We start from the raw sequence: 17525 nt of genomic DNA, 5'->3' as shown, positions 1-17525 counted from the left end.
AACCTAAACAGTTATTGCTCATACCATTTATCAAATAGTACCATGACTGAATGTAAGCTATGTAGGTTATCGTAATTTTTTTCATGTAGGCTAGGCTAGAAATGGGCGTCATACACTTTTTGTTTTATAACCTATAATTAAAATCCACAGGTAGGCATAGATATGGGAAATAAATAAATCAGGTCGAACAGAGGGGCATTTGCCTACATGCTAGCTTTTTTATTTAAAATTAAATTCAACGTTTCCATAGTGCAATTTGACATAGTCGGCAAGTCCGATGTAGGGGCCTTTGAATAAGGATGCACGATAGCTGGGGACTGGCCGTGATGGGCACTTGATGTAGACAGTACGTTGTTCCAGTCACGTCTCTCCCGGACTGACGGAGCCCAGTAAGCTCGCGTACTGCTCTCGCATCGATGGCCTGACACCAACATTATTTGATGGCTCTCCGGGCGTTTCCCCCTCTCATTCCCCCTGCTCTGGCGTTTTGGTTTAAAAAGGAATATCTTCTGCAACGTTTCCCCCTCTCATTCCCCCTTGCTCTGGCGTTTCCGAGCCCTTAAACGAGAGACATTTGGAAACACTTCTGACCCGTTTTGTTTTGGAATCTGCAGGGTTGTGTTGCAGTCTCAACGACCACAAACGGAGACCTTTGGCAACACTGACACTGACGCCAACGTTTCTCCTCCTGATTGGGTCTTAGCTACTAACGTTACCATGGCAACTACCAGCAGTGGGTGGAGTCTCCACGCTGCCTCCTGTTTATGCCCAGTATACCAGAATGTTGATGAGATATGAGGTTTGGGTGTGTTAGTTTAAACAGAGATTTGTTCTTCTACTGGAGATAAAAACAGTTGATGGATGGAGATCACTTTTGGCTCACTTAAAAACCAAAACATAGCGGTGTAAATGTATGTGTCATTAGATGGATGTGCTACTACAGCTTAAAGGATGAACAGGAACTTACCAGGAAGACAGCAATCGCTCCCCCGATGGCTTGTCCTGCAATGACATCACTCCAGTGGTTTCGGTACTCGGCCACTCTGTTGATGCCTGTTAGCACAGCCAGACTGACCAATGAGAGGCTGAAGAGGGGGGCAGTCAGACATCCTCCTCTGGAACCGACACAGGACATGACGTACACCTGGAAAAGACATTGTTTTTGTTCCGCGACACTCTTCAGAAGCAGTCGTATACTGTTAGATGGAACAGAGCCACTCACTGCCAGGTACACTGCTGTGTACACACTCAGAGCAGCCTCTTTGGACGGGAACGTCTTTCTAGCCCTCATGATGTCATCAGGGTCACCAGTACAAGCATCTGATTGGCTGACAAAGTGCGGCGAGTCCAGGCAGCCGAGGGCAGTGTAATTGGGCTGGCAAACAGACAGGAAGTGAGGAGCCAGACATCCAGTGACCAGCTGACCTGCGTTAACAAAGATGTCTGTTGCAAGCAGACCGAAGACATACACGCCTACAGAGAAACACACACACACACACACACACACACACACACACACATTAGCTGATTTACATTTTTATACACAAACATTTAAAAGCAGCATTTCCATAAAGTCTTACAGTAAATTTGATGGAAAAATTATTCATTTCCAATTTTTTTATGTATCTAGACTAAAACAACACAAGTTCAGGTTTTTTATCAAAAATATGATCTTTATTTTCTAAGTTACACTCTGTATCTCCCGAGATACATTGCCCATTTAGGGTAACATTTTGCATTTTATTCTTTTTATTATAGTTCATATGCCAACTTTTAAAACATTTCATGAACAATTAATTAGCTACATTAGGAAAAATTGGAAAAAACTGAACTTTATCTCCCAAGATGCATTGCCCATGTAGGATATAAATTTACTTTTTAAACAGTTCATGTGCCGATTTTTATAAGACCTTCTTCCTGTTTTTTAAATTCTACCATCTTCCCTGTGGTGCCCCTCACCAGATATATTCTATGGGCAATGGAAGCTGAGAAAACAGTTGCAAAATGTTGACCAGTGACCAGGCAAAGCCTCACTTTGCACTTCTGACACATGATGGATGTCTGCCCATCCTGGCACATCCTGCATCGGCCTTTCACTGACTGGATAGGGAAGTGGTCAATCCTGTCATACCTTATCATCCACTGGCCTGGGGACTTTTGGCTGTTTAATCACATTTTCTGGCATATTGTCTTCATTTCCTTTGGATGGCCGTCCACTTTTCTGCCTTTTAAGGTAGATGAGTCCCCTGGCAGCATCCAGCCTAAAGTCCTTCAGACACTGGTGTGTCTGACCAAGAGCTGCTGCATCACGCCGGTGGAGGAGCCATGCGTTATTGACAGCAATGTCAACTATCTGCCAAAATATGGTACCACCGATGGGACTGCGATACAGGGCAATCATCATATCTGCCAAATCCACCCCTCCCATATGAGTATTGTATTCAGACACAATCTTGGGTCATGGCACACTTATCTTTCTCTTCTCCTCTTTAGAGTAGCGTCTCACTTGGGCAACAGGGTTGACAGACGCACAGGAGCTCACCAAAGTGACTGTTTTGTTGTCGGCCCATTTGACCACAGCGAGCTTTGCATCGTTGTCAACACGAAAATCAAAGCTGCAGAACAACATTTGCACCTAACCCAAACTCTTTGCCTTGAGTTTAAGTAGAACCATCAAATGTAGACTTCCCTGTATAGACCATGAAGTCATACACAAAGCCAGACACACCAGCGCGGATAAGATCTTGATCCCCCATTTTTTGGGTTTACTGGGTAGATACTGCCACAGACTTCCAGCTTTTTTTCCTTTGTAAGGAACCATCATTTCATCAATTGAGAACTGGTTCTCACTCTCCATTTCCATGCACTTGCTCCTCATGTGGTCCAGTACAGGCCTTATTTTCACAAGACGATCTTCACTGGACTCAGAGCTCATGTTGTCTTGAAAGTGGAGCATCCTGGATAAACATTTATACCTCTTGAGTGGCATGACATCTGCTACTTTCTCATATATTGTATCTTTTGCCCAGTAGTTTTCCATTGCAGGCATTTTCACTACCCATGATGAGCTTCATTCCAATGAATGCCTTGATTTCAGACACATTAGTGTTGATGCTGCATCCAATGAGCTGACGGGAATACAAGTTTGTCTGCTGAGTAATGACTTCAAAGATGTCCTTGTCAAAGAATTTGGAGAAGTACATTAGTGGAGTAGAGGGCTCGTCTGGTGCAGTGAAGCAGCTTGGTGTAGCAGTGGACAGGTGCTCAAACTCAGTTTTTCTCCAACTATTGAAAAGGAAAAATTACAATGTAAAAAACATATACACTCAATATTCCCCAATCTTCAACATAAACCACCTAACTATATGCAATTTTACACAAACTCCTGTGTGTTGTTGTGTTTGTGTGTGAGTACATGTTTGTGTGTGTGTGTGTGTGTGTGTGTGTGTGTGTGTGTGTAAATTAGAGAGAGTATTAGAAAGGGGGGTTCCTTCCCTCCACTCATTTACTAACACACATCACCATAACACACATCATGTGGACACACACAGATACAATATGTATAGCAAAACCACTAGATCTTTCACATAACAATTTGAAATACTCCTCTATCATTACCTAAACATCTTCCCTTGTTAATTCTGGTTTGCTTGTTTATTCTGCTTTGCTCCTTCCTCGGCCTCATCACTAGAGCTGCCATTCAAATTGTCACTGCTGCTGTTGTCATCCTCACACTGTCCCTCTGTAGGTCTATACAGCTCATCTTCCTCGACTTCCTCACTGGTTCCCTCCTCTGAATCTGATGAACCATCAGGTGGCAAAACTACAGACTTCACCTCTCGCTTTATTGTACTGTAGAAACTGCTGACAGAAAATCCCTGAAAACGTATGTACACTGGTGAATTAATCAATAATACACATTTGAGAGTAAAATAAAAAGTGGTCAATGTTGCACACCTTTATCCTATTCAATATCTGTAGAGAACAGGCCTCAAAACATAAGTATATCTGTGAGTGATCAGCCCTGTTAAATACCCTTATATGGGCAATGTATCCCCCAGGATACAGGCATTCAATGCCTGATATCAAAGTTGTGAGAAGATCATTTTAAAAATATCCTCAAGAACATGTAAAACTATCCTTAAAAAACTATTTTCTAAAACAAAATCACTCTAAAATATCATAATTGTGAAAAATATAAGAACACTTACCTCATGGCCAGTGTCTTTGTCCACATATGCTGCCATTTTGGATTTTGATTCAAATGTTTGGAATGTTGGCCATGGATGTATTAAGAGAACTGGATACAGTGTTCGGCGGGAAGCCCCGTATGTTCCAATGAGAGTGCTCAAAAGCGCATAAAGCAAACATGGAGCTCGGATCTTCCGCATTGTTGGCCCATAACACTGGTTGGCTCACGATGGGCATGCGCACTAGCAACAATTTGTTTGTGTTGTCTTAGCAACCGGTAGCAACATGCTCGTTCATGAGCTTCTCTCTCATGTCTCTTACAAGTGGCGAACTCATGAACTCGCCGTTTTCATTGTCTAAAATATTCACTAACGTTAAACACTGTGTTTTCGTTGTTCCCGATCGTTTACATGCTTAGCTAAATAAACGATAGATGTATTTAGCTAGACAACCAAGGAGAATTAATAATTATGTAGTGCTACTAGCTAGCTAGCTAGCTACTAATTAGCGCTAGGAAAGCTCATCCATGGCTTCATCCTTCATTCACGTTACAAGCTTTACAGCATACAGCCCTCGGATGTATCATAAGAGAGAACCAAGGCAATGTAATCACTATGTCTGTAGTAACGTTATGTAGGCATATAGCTAGCTATGTATAGATCTTAATACAGCCATGCTAGCTACCCCTGATGTTAGCAACTAGCTAGCTAGCCGATAGCCCCGCCAGTTTGGGAGACGCTAATGACGTTACATCCACGTAACAGGCTTTACAGCATACATACATCCCTCGGATGTATCATAACTTCATAAGATAATACCATGGACATATTAATATAACACATGGTGAATTACAACCATTAACTATATCCATTATTACAGCTAGCTACATGAGCTCGGGAGAACAGTCATGTGAGCGGGCGGGCGCAGTCCCGTGGGTCTGCTCGCGTCCATTATGCGCGTTCATCATGCCAAATTTAATAATTCTGGATTCGCTTCTAGTGAATGTTAAAAATGTTAAAAACGTGACGTTTTAAACAAGGACCCTTTCAGTGTTCGGGCTGGTAAGTTGATACACCCCAAAATATATGTTTCTTTCGCCATGCAAAGTCTAAGTGAAAAGTCTTTCTGGGCCATGGGGTGCAGTACTACCGTTACTCGCTAAGCCCATGGTGGCTTTTAGACTTGGCGCTCTTCCTGGGGGCTTGATGTTGGCATAAAGTCACATGACCTGATTACATGACCCATCACCCCATCAGTGTTTCTCATCAACTGCAACCACATAATGCCCCTCCCCCCATAGCTCCTCCCCCTACAGCCTGTTAAATGTCCTAATGATGGTCAAATGAAGCTTCGCGAACCATTTTCTTTATTTTCTGAGCTCACTAGATCAAAGAAAAAGTTTAAAGGAATGGCAATTCAGTGTGTTTTCAACCCTTTGTTGAACAGAGAGCACCATCTAGTGGGCTCAGAAAATAAAAACAGTGGTTCGCAAAGCTTCATTTGACCATCACTACTGTATCCCCCAAGATACAGAAACTCTTTAAGGGTTAAAGTATCAACAGTAAAAGTATTCAGAGCTCAAAGATTTGACTGTTTAGTCAGTTGATGTTGTGCTTATTTGAACTGCTTCAAATACTGTTACCTAGTTACCAATACATCTTATTCTATTCACCTTATTCTTCGCCCGTTCTATTTCCCATGATTCATAGCGGGTTCAACTGACTAAACGGTTTTCTACTTCCGGTTGAAGTGTTTGTTTACATACGCTAGCGCTAGCTAGTGTAAAGGCTACGGTGATAGTTTTTAAAGTTATTAAAGTAGTAGATAATTGTTCGGTCAAGATGGGAAGTAGTCGGTGGCTACACACCGCTGATGAAATCTCAAAGATCGTGAAGACGACCGTATCAGAGTGCCACATCCTTCAAAATTGACAGATTGGGTGGATGACATAAAGCTATGGCCAGGAGTTAGCCATATTGATATCTTTAATTATTGTATCTTTTCGGAGGGTGTAGATCGTGAGGAGATGCGCAATTACAAAAGCACCAAGGCCTTCAATTACTTCTATAGTAATAAAGTCGGGCGCATTTTTTTACTGAAGCACGGAGACTATGTATTTTTGAAAGCAGAGGTAGACAGGAGTCAAAGTGCTAACCAGCCTAAGCTTGCTTGGGTTATGCTGCAGCAGTCGGGGGTGATAGAGACTGTCGGATGTTGTATTGCTGGATTAGGGAGATCGTGCAGTCATGCAGCAGCTATCCTTTGGAAGGTATGAAAAAAAAAGGTTCCTTTTGTTTTTATCTGTGATTTAATAAAAATAACGTGATCAGATCACTTTTGATGAATGTTTTTTCGATTTAGTTTAGCGATGTGGTGATGACAAAATCTGAAACACATGGCAAATGGATATAGATCAGACTCTGGTAACGTATTAGGTGAATGTGCTCATTACAGGTTGAGAATGCAGTTACTACTGGGAAGACAGTGCTTGCATGTACAGATGAGCAACGCAGGTGGAATGCAGGGACAGTCAGGAACCTTGAGCCAAAACGACTGAGGGACATAAACTTCAGCCACCACAGGGCAGGGGATGTATTTAGCATTAGGGTGTCTGGTGCTCAGCCACTACCAAACACCCCACAATATATATGTAGATAAAGACCCAACAAAGCCACAAAACAGTCTATTTGGCAAGTGTTACAGTGTAAAACCAGTAGTGTACCCCTGTAGCCTTGCAAATACTGCAGTAGATGCAAGATTTTTAAGACCCCATCAAACCCATGCCAGTTCTGATCTCACATGTGAGACATGTAAAAGTTTCTATGAGTTGTATGTTCAAGTGAGCAGTGCACAGGCTTCTATGTTAGACTCTGAAACAAGGGAGCAGAGTTCTTCTGATTTGTGGCACAATGCAAGAAAATTGAGAATAACAAAATAAGTTCAGCTAAAAAGGTTCCTTCTAGAGCATCCACCAATCCTGATAAGTTCATGGCAGAGCACCTCTACCCCTCCTTTCGTGGCAACTATGCCACAAATTATGGTAAGGAGAATGAGGTTGTTGCTGGTAATGCACTTCGAGAGCAAGGCATGAGAATTACACATAGGGGCATCGTGATTAGTGTCACAGAGCCATGGTCCGTCCCAAGTCAATTCCATTCTACCCTTTTGGATCAACTTGACCATAACTGCAGTGATGTCAAGCTAGTAGATGGAGTACAACAACTTCAGAAAGGATATAACGAGGATATAACATGCAGGTACAATTAGGCATATTTTGTGCTGTTCTGAAGATGGCCAAATTGTTTATCTGGAGCCCAAATGACACAGTTATGTTCACTGTACCATTTGATGAGCCCTATGTTCTGGAGAGGGTAGGACATCTGAAGAGATTTTATCCCAGCTTGTGGATGAATTTGTTGGTCAGCGACTGAAACTGCAGAGCAGATTCATGAGCATAATGAATTCGTAGAAAATATCCCTCAAACATTTTATTCAAATCACAGAACAACTGTTAAGTGCTGCTGCTGTTAACAGTATGAAAACAAATTGTTTTACACAATCAATTTCGTAGATTTAAAAATGCTGAAAATAAGTATTGTTGTACATAAGTGAATATTTACAAATACAGAATGTTGTTCATGTAAAATTGTATGCAAATCTGTTAAAATCTATTGTACACAAAGAATAACAACAAATGTCATACAAAGAGTAAATTTAAACAGTAAAAAATTACAAAAGGCAGCGAGTGTCAATATGAAATATACAGGAGCAATTTATGTAGATGTGTGTGTGTGTGTGTGTGTGTGTGTGTGTGTCTGTGTGTGCGCGCAGATGCAACTACAACATCAGAACATCACCGTTGTCACTTACAGTGGGGCAAAAAAGTATTTAGTCAGCCACCAATTGTGCAAGTTCTCCCACTTAAAAAGATGAGAGAGGCCTGTAATTTTCATCATAGGTACACTTCAACTATGAGAGACAAAATGAAAATATAAAATCCAGAAAATCACATTGTAGGATTTTTAATGAATTTATTTGCCAATTTCATTGGGAAAATAAGTATTTGGTCACCTACAAACAAGCAAGATTTCTGGCTCTCACAGACCTGTAACTTCTTCTTTAAGAGGCTCCTCTGTCCTCCACTCGTACCTGTATTAATGGCACCTGTTTGAACTTGTTATCAGTATAAAAGACACCTGTCCACAACCTCAAACAGTCACACGCCAAACTCCACTATGGCCAAGACCAAAGAGCTGTCAAAGGACACCAGAAACAAAATTGTAGACCTCCACCAGGCTGGGAAGACTGAATCTGCAATAGGTAAGCATCTTGGTTTGAAGAAATCAACTGTGGGAACAATTATAAGAAAATGGAAGACATACAAGACCACTAATAATCTCCCTCGATCCGGGGCTCCACGCAAGATCTCACCCCGTGGGGTCAAAATGATCACAAGAACGGTGAGCAAAAATCCCAGAACCACATGGGGGGACCTAGTGAATGACCTGCAGAGAGCTGGGACCAAAGTAACAAAGGCTACCATCAGTCGTGTTTTGAGGGGAAAGAACACCATACCTACTGTGAAGCATGGGGGTGGAAACATCATGCTTTGGGGCTGTTTTTCTGCAAAGGGACCAGGACGACTGATCTGTGTAAAGGAAAGAATGAATGGGGCCATGTATCGTGAGATTTTGAGTGAAAACCTCCTTCCATCAGCAAGGGCATTGAAGATGAAACGTGGCTGGGTCTTTCAACATGACAATGATCCCAAACACACCGCCCGGAACGCTAGGGAGTGGCTTCGTAAGAAGCATTTCAGGGTCCTAGAGTGGCCTCAGCCAGTCTCCAGATCTCAACTCCATAGAAAATCTTTGGAGGAGTTGAAAGTCCCGTTTTGCCCAGCGACAGCCCCAAAACATCACTGCTCTAGAGGAGATCTGCATGGAGGAATGGGCCAAAATACCAGCAACAGCGTGTGAAAACCTTGTGAAGACTTACAGAAAACGTTTGACCTCTGTCATTGCCAACAAAGGGTATATAACAAAGTATTGAGATTAACTTTTGTTATTGACCAAATACTTATTTTCCACCATAATTTGCAAATAAATAAATTAAAAATCCTACAATGTGATTTTCTGAATTTTTTTTCTCATTTTGTCTCTCATAGTTCAATAGTTCATCAATTACAGGCCTCTCTCATCTTTTTAAGTGGGAGAACTTGCACAATTGGTGGCTGACTAAATATTTTTTTGCCCCACTGTATCACTCAAGGATGATATCACCCCTTAAGTTGGTGAGGGCCACACAGATTCTGAGGATTTTTTGGTATCACTTGAGACAAGATCTTGTATACTTTAAGTCGCCTGATTGCCCTCTCAACATGAATCCGTACATTTGCAATCCTACAAGTTGCTGTGACTTGTTCCTCAGTTAGCTGAGCACCCCCTCTAGTGAAAGCAGGCAAAACCAATTTAACCCTTCTTTCAAACAGTAAATCACAAATCAAGTACCCACGATCTCCCATGACTTCGTCTCCAGGCTTTAAATAGTCCAAGATACCAGAGTTCGTAGTGATATATTTGTCACTGGCACGTCCTCCATATCCAGTTGAGATAAACATGATTAAGCCACATGGGGCAACAGCAACAAGGTATTTGATTGTGTTGTGCGAGTAGTAATGGCTGTAGGACTCAAAACAAAAGCCCTTTCAGCAAATCCATCTAAGGTGGAAACAAGAGAGTTGAAGGTTTCCAGTGAGACTCCAGTGTAGAGGAACGAATTGGCATCACTCTGAAGCATGGAGTAGCTGAAATCTTCAGTTTGTGTTGTGGCATCTTTGGCTGTTTCCTCAACACCCTGCTGTTCACCATAGTTGTGGTCCCAAAGCGATGGATCTTCCCACTGGGTGGAAACAGTGCTGTGTGAAGGTTGTGGCACCTCAGGTATGCCCTCATGGTCTGTCACTGTAAAAACAGAGCACATAGGCTACATGTCAAACTCTACAGTTTCTGTCCATGTTTCTCACACTGACAACATTACAGTAGAAGCTTATGATAAATGGTGATGGAAGCTCTTCCTCGCTCAGGCTAACAACTACCTGGCCCACATAACGAAAGCAGCTAGCTCTACGATAGCCCTCAGTGGAGTTCATAGCACTAAACCTACAGTAACATTCAGTGGACAAAGGCATAAACCATTAATGGCCATGTTTTTAACACATTTACTCTATCCAGCGACATAATGGGCATATTGTTCATAAAAGTGTAGGTTAGACTGCCCACAGATAACACGAATATTTTTGTAGCAGGCCGGTGGAGCTCGTAAATGATGTAAACAACTGGAGGTAGCTAGCTAACTAGGTTAGCTGTAAAATGGTGCTATCGCTAACCAGCTACACAATTCAACATTGAAAGTGGCTTACCTGTCGCTTTGACACGAACAATTGTACGTCTCTTCTTCACCACTGGTCTGTCATATCCAAGGTATAATTCCGGGTTGGGATGGTCATCTGTGGGGCGTTTGTCAACAAAATGGTGCGAACAGACATACACCTTTTTCGGTGGATGCTTCAGTTTTAGCGGAGCTAACCACTCTAAACGTCTACTCTCTGGTATTGAATGTAGCCGATACGGAACCGGACATGGGCATTCTCTCCTTATTTTATGATCGAAGATTTCTAAAAAGTTTTTTATCTTCTTTGAATTGTTAAAACAACCAACAACAGCATATGTGGAGCCTGAAATCATTCTCTCAATGCTAGTAGAGGTAGTAGGTCTACCGCTACTAACCAGAAGTAGGCAACCGGAGTCGTCGTCATTGCGGCGCGCATTGTTTAGAGCAGAATAAGGTGAATAAGATCATCATATGTTTTACACGTCAAATCTCACTTTGTTAAGTAACTATAATCGGCAAAAATAATGTAATGCAGTAGAAATATTTATTACAATATTTACCTCTGAATTGTAGTAAAGTAGAAAATAGCATTACATGGAAATACTCACGTAGAGTACAAGTACTTCAAATTTGTACGCAATACTTAAGTAAGTGAACTTAGTTAGCATGGTGCTCTCTATCACTTAATATAGTGTATGCTACAGTGTTAGCATGACAACAACTATCGCGCACAAATGTAAACTGCGTGTGAATGAACTTGCTAACTGAAATATTTGCACTAACAACATCACTGACACGAAACAGAGGCTGCGTCCGTAATTCCATACTAACATGCTATTTAGTAGGCTAAAACCGTGTGTAAGATTTTTTTAGTATGTCTGAAACTTTAGTATGAAACCAATGCATTGCATACTATTTCCGGTAAAATATTACAGTATGCAATACTGGACACTACGCTGGCATAAATATCCCACAATGCAATGCGGTAGTAACGACAATGATCATAACAGATAAACAGATAGAAACCAAGGAGCTCTGTAGCGTCAACAACGCTCTAATATACATTTCTACATATTTAAACGACATTGGTTTAATTAGTTAATTTCAGTAATTTAAAGGTCCAATATGTAATATATTTACTGTAATGAATCCAGAAATGACCCCAATGCGTCATCAGATATTAAGGAAATGTGCTAAGTTGAAATACTATCTTTTCTGACAACAATGCTAATGCCAGTATTTTCTTCTTTTGAAATTTCCATTCCGTTACAGAATTTCTGTTTGTGTGTTGGTATCAACTGCCCAGTTTGACAGCCAGGCCGGGTTGCCAGATATACCTGTAAAAACGTAAACCCAGCACGCTACAGCTATAACGTTAGTACAGCCATGAAAGCAGCAAACAAAAACAGGATCAACAGAGATAGATTCTACACAGTTGCGTGACCAGAGACGTAGCTTACAAACCCTGGGTAAATGTTGGAGATGTATTTGAAAGATGGAGACAGCTTAGAGCCCAAAAGGACGCAGAGTTGGCTAATTTCCTCCTGAACAGGTAGCTAAGCATTAGCTTCAGGCTAATTTATCACAGCTACAAGGGATGGGTATTTTATTTCATTTCAACATTCGTGTACTCATATTGAATTATATAGAGTACCCTAGTTGGTTACTCGCAAAAACAATTGAGACACAGCCAGTAAAGTGATCCCGACTGGTCCTGGCTAACGCCGCCATGCTAACCCTGCTAACTGCTAACGTTACCAGAGGACCAGGCAAGCAGGCCAGGCTGTTTATAACGTGTAGCCTGTTCAGTGACCGACAACAGTGAGTTATTTTAAGCCAAGAGAGGGGGGCTGTAAATCGGAAAGAGAGGACCTTGAGTTTGCAGTGTGTTTAGCGATTGTTGCTGTAATTCTAAGCCAATAAAGTGTGTTCAGTCAGGTGGAGAGGACGGCAAGGTAGTGTTATTTTTCCTACCGTAATTCTAAGCCGAAAAAGTGTGTTAGCTACTCCGCTGTGCTGCGGAGTAATGTTTGGCTATGTGAGACAAGTGTCTAGCAACATTGTTGCAGTCAGCCTCGCAACCAACGTGAACTTCGAGTCTGGGGAGGAGGGGGCGGGGGAGACGACTCTCTCCAGTATTTTGAATTTGTATTGCAGTAACTATTTTAAACACTAGCAGTAAGTATTACATATTGCACCTTTAAGAGTTATCTGGCGATGCCGCTAGAGCGGAGGTCGGCAGGGGTTACTTGCCGACCGGCAAGGAGGCTCTCAGGAAGTGACGCTGAATATAACAGCTCAGTGCATCTGAAAAGATCCACACTACTGTTTATTTACACAAAAGTATGTTAACGAGAGTATACATTTTGAGTATGTAGTGCAGAGTATGAGATTTCGGACGAAATAGATGCTACCGGTTATGTTTAGTACGGCAGCCCAGAGGTGCCATCAGGTGCCATCATCACATCAAAAATCCATTGACACCACATTGTTAGGTTTAAATGTTGTATAAATCACTTTGAACGATATGTGAACAAAGCCCTGTGTAAGAATATAGATAAGAATCAAAGTGGAAGGTTTGGTGTATTTTTACAGGAGGCATTTTGACATGTCAGCAGGCAAAGCCAAATTTGTTTATTGGCCTGGTTTACTAGGACACTTAGTATTTTGTTCTAACGAGAATATTATGTTCTCGTTAATAATGTTGAAAGTCATTTCACCAACACCATACTGGAACACAAGAAGCTGTTCTCATTATGTAGTTATAATCATAGCCATATATACATGTATATGGTTATAATGACAAAGCATCTCATTAAATGTTCTTATATAAAAAGGAACATATCTTGTGAGAAAGTGTTTTATCATACATCAATCACCTTCTCATATGAAGCCTTGTAATTAGCTCCTGATGCTGGGAAACGGTGGATTTGATGTGACTGAATAATGATAAATATAAATAATAAAACAGAACTGCCTACATCCAAACCAGAGGAGGCCTGCAGCCAGATCATATCACCACTGAATGACACTGGTTGATAATTAATAATGATATTAAGTATAAAGCACGCTTGATTTAACCACAAAAATATGAAATTGTGAATATTTGTGAAAATAACTGTCAGTACAGGTTTAAGTCATTTCATCTCAATATTTGTAATTAGATTACCAAGGAAACGGAAGGTCCTGCGCACCATAGGGTTCACGTAGCAACAGTCACCCATGACGACAACCTTCTCCTGGTCGTATAGGATGTTGGAGTTGTAGTGCAGGAGGAAGATGACAAGCTCGACACCTGAAATCTGAGAAACAGAATGAAAAAATATCACTTTTGGAACAAAATACTTAGATTGTTGAATTGTTGGAATAAAGTTAGCTGGATGTACAAGATCCATATCATAATGGGAAATGAAAACCCTCAATACAATAAAGCGGACTATAAATAAATGATATCAGTGACCACCTACCAGTTTTTACAGTTTGACAGAAACTATAGTAAGTATGTAGCGCATATAAGGAATTCTTCAAAATATTCACCACATTTCGATGATAAAAACTGTCCAATAACTCAACTCATCAATACTGTCTTTTCTCTGTGTAGACTGGACTCGATGGTAACAAATCTCTTTGCCAGCAGAAATGTATTTTTAACTGAAAGTCTAAAGCCCAGTTCAGACCAAAGATTCGCGACGAGACAAAACCATTTTAGAACGTCGCAGAGAAAAGTTGCAGCGGTCTGAACCGGCCTGTCTCATCTCGACAAAAACCAGCTGATGGCGTTGCAGAGGCTGGTTTTATAATGTAAGTGACGTCACCTGTTTCAACAGCCAATAGAGAAGTCAGCTGGTAAAGTCAGCTACAACAAAATTATCCATAATCCATTTTATTTCTGTTACAAACTGTTAATAAGCCAGACGAAACCAGTCAGTTAGCTAAACTTCAAGCATGCATTAAAGATATAAAAATCCTGGATGACCTACAATTTTCTGATAACAAAACTGAAGTTATTGTGCTGGGCCCCAAACACCTCAGAACTTCTAAAGATATCTAAAATATCTAAAGATATAGCTACCCTGGATGGCATTGCCCTGGCCTCCAGCACTACTGTCAGAAATCTAGGAGTTATTTTTGTTCAGGATAAATCCTTTTAGGCCCATCTAAAACAAACCTCAAGAACAGCCTTTTTTCATCTTTGTAACATTGCCAAAATTAGGAACATCCTGTCTCAAAATGATGCTGAAAAAGTAGTCCATGCATTCGTTACTTCCAGGCTGGATTACTGTAATTCCTTACTATCAGGTTGCTCAAATAAGTCCCTTAAGACTCTCCAGCTGATCCAGAATGCTGCAGCGTGTGTTCTGACAAGAACTAAGAAAAATGATCATATTTCTCCTGTATTAGCTTCTCTGCATTGGCTTCCTGTAAAATCCAGGATTGAGTTTAAAATCCTTCTCCTGACCTACAAAGCTCTAAATGGTCAAGCACCATCATATCTAGAAGAGCTCTTAGTACCTTATTGTCCTACTAGAGCACTACGCTCCCAGAATTCAGAGCTATTTCCTAGAGAGGTTCCTAGAGTCTCTAAAAGTAGGATGGGAGCCAGAGCCTTCAGCTATCAGGCTCCTCTCCTGTGGAACCAGCTCCCAGTCTGGGTGTGAGGAGTTGCAGCGTCCGCCTAGCCCGGCCCACCTGCTTCTCTTCATAGTCGTCAGATTCATCTACCATATAATCAATAATATAATAAAAGTAGAGGGAGGCAGCCCAGTACAGCCTGATCCGGTTGGGGAGAGTTCTAGCCCAACCAGGCTCCTCTCCTTAACCTGTCTCTCTTAGTTATGCTGTTATAGTTCTAGACTGCCGGGGGACTTCCTTACTTCCTTTGACACACCGAGCTGCTCTCTCCTCTCTCTTTCCATTTGTTTCCATTTATGTGCGTCCTTGTCCCAGAAATGCTTGTTACTAACCTAGCTCTGGGGAGTTTACTCCCCGGAGTCCTTATGTGTATTTTTTTCACCCAGCATATTTCCTTGGATTAGGATGGCACCAAGATCTTGGTTGCAGCTGTCGCCGTGGTCCTGCTGCACTCCCTGCTACACCCTGCTACGCTCTGCTGTGCCCTGCAGTGTCCGGCTGCGTCCTGCTACGTCCTGCTATGCCTACTACTACATCCTGTAGTAGTAGTTCATGACATGAACTACTACGACTACCATTTGTAGTCACTGTTCCATTATCTTTATTATTTCCATTGTTCATCACACCCCCAACCGGCACCGTCAGACACCGCCTACCAAGAGCCTGGGTCTGCCGAGGTTTCTTCCTAAAAGGGAGTTTTTCCTCGCCACTGTCGCACTAAATTCTTGCTCTGGGGGAATTACTAGAATTGTTGGGTCTTTGTAAATTATAGAGTGTGGTCTAGACCTACTCTATCTGTAAAGTGTCTCGAGATAACTTGTTATGATTTGATACTACAAATAAAATTGAAATTGAATTTGAAATTGAAGAAACGGAGGTAATGTGCGACCACAAGCACGTACGGTGGAGCGAGCTACAGAGTGACTGAAGAAAGGGAGTGCCTAGGACAGAAATAAAACGAGTTTTCGCCGATTCATCACTAGAAATGAACTTTAGCAGCATCTCACTATCACTAATGTTACTCACGTTCATACTGAGACGCAACGAATTATATATCCAGCTAAAAAAAGCCTGGAAGTCTCAAGTTAGAACAGAAGTACAAAGAGTCATTGCTATGGAGATGATACACCTTGTGTCATAGGTGTGAACTGGCAGGTTTTAGAACGTTGCAGACCTGTGCGTTGCAAGTAGTTGAACGTTTCAACTCGTCTTGTCGTGAATCTTTGGTCTGAACTGGGCTTAATTATTGTGAATCATAAATTCTTTATAAATTACACTTTTCCGGTCTTATTCCTCATACAAGGACAGATCAGATCAAGTTTGGTTTATAACAAGCAGCTGTATCGTGACACAAAGCTGTGTGAGTTTCTTGTAGTTTTTGGACACCACTCAAGATTTTAAATAAGCTATATTATCTTTTCATATCAATATTTTATTGTGAACTCTGAGAACCATTAACTGTTGTTGTAAAATACCCTTGTGCCATCTAGTGGCTGTTATTGTGGCATTGCCGTCCCTACTAAAAATAATGTTTAAGTCGAAAATATAATCGAATAAGCTTCAGCGTCGTGTCAGGGAGTCTCATCAAGCTTGAGCCAGCACGAAAATCTCCTCACATTTCTTGCAGAAAATCCTCTTGCGCTTCCACTTTCCTGTGATATACGCTCAGAGATTTCCACAGATGACCACCATTAGCAAGGCACAAAAAAGTCCGAAAGTGTGTTTCCAAAGCTTAATGCTATTAATTCAATTGCTCTTGTTAACATGATATATGATAAAATACTCTACTTAAACTGTAAAATACTACTTTTTAATCATTTTTCATTTGTTCATGGCAAATTTCTTATTGACCAACATGACATTTGCATCTAAAATATGACCAAAGAAGTTGAACATTTTTTTCAAACATTTATTATTTTCAGGATTATACATGTGTCCCTGTTTACATAAGATATATTTATTCAAAATAAAAACTTTTACAAATTTTTTGTAAATATTTTATGATTTGTGTACTTCCCTCAGTTTGACTTTACACCCCGTCACAATAACTTGTTTTGCCTATAGACGCTTTCAACGGTAACAGCATAAACAAGCATGTGCGTAACATGGCCCAAACTTGACTTCCGGCAGACCGCCAACAACAACAAGTGAATTGCGTTAGCTTGTTACTGTAGTTAAAACTATGTCTAGCCAGTATTATTTGGGGTTGCTAGTTGAAGAAATGAAGTGTTACGTGGCCAAACTCAAATGCGATAAAGTTACACTACCAGACCCGTCTGATTTACCAGAGGTTGGTCAGATACACATAT

At 41.1% G+C, this 17525-nt stretch overlaps 1 protein-coding gene across 1 annotated transcript in view; it reads right to left on the bottom strand.

The window, feature by feature from the left end:
* Nucleotides 1-937: 937 nt before the first annotated feature.
* Nucleotides 938-17525, bottom strand: part of LOC144526640 (phospholipid phosphatase-related protein type 5-like) — a 29372-nt gene continuing 12784 nt past the window's right edge. Inside the window, exons 2-4 of the mRNA XM_078264240.1 lie at nt 13754-13886; nt 1223-1473; nt 938-1144 (exon numbers count right to left, since the gene is read on the bottom strand). Coding sequence (XP_078120366.1) covers nt 938-1144; nt 1223-1473; nt 13754-13886 — 591 coding nt within the window. The remainder of the gene's footprint in view (nt 1145-1222; nt 1474-13753; nt 13887-17525) is intronic.

This window comes from Sander vitreus, chromosome 12 (genome assembly GCF_031162955.1).
Source record: "Sander vitreus isolate 19-12246 chromosome 12, sanVit1, whole genome shotgun sequence".
In the NCBI taxonomy this organism is placed as follows: Eukaryota; Metazoa; Chordata; class Actinopteri; order Perciformes; family Percidae; genus Sander; species Sander vitreus.
This window is presented reverse-complemented; position numbering and strand designations above follow the sequence as displayed.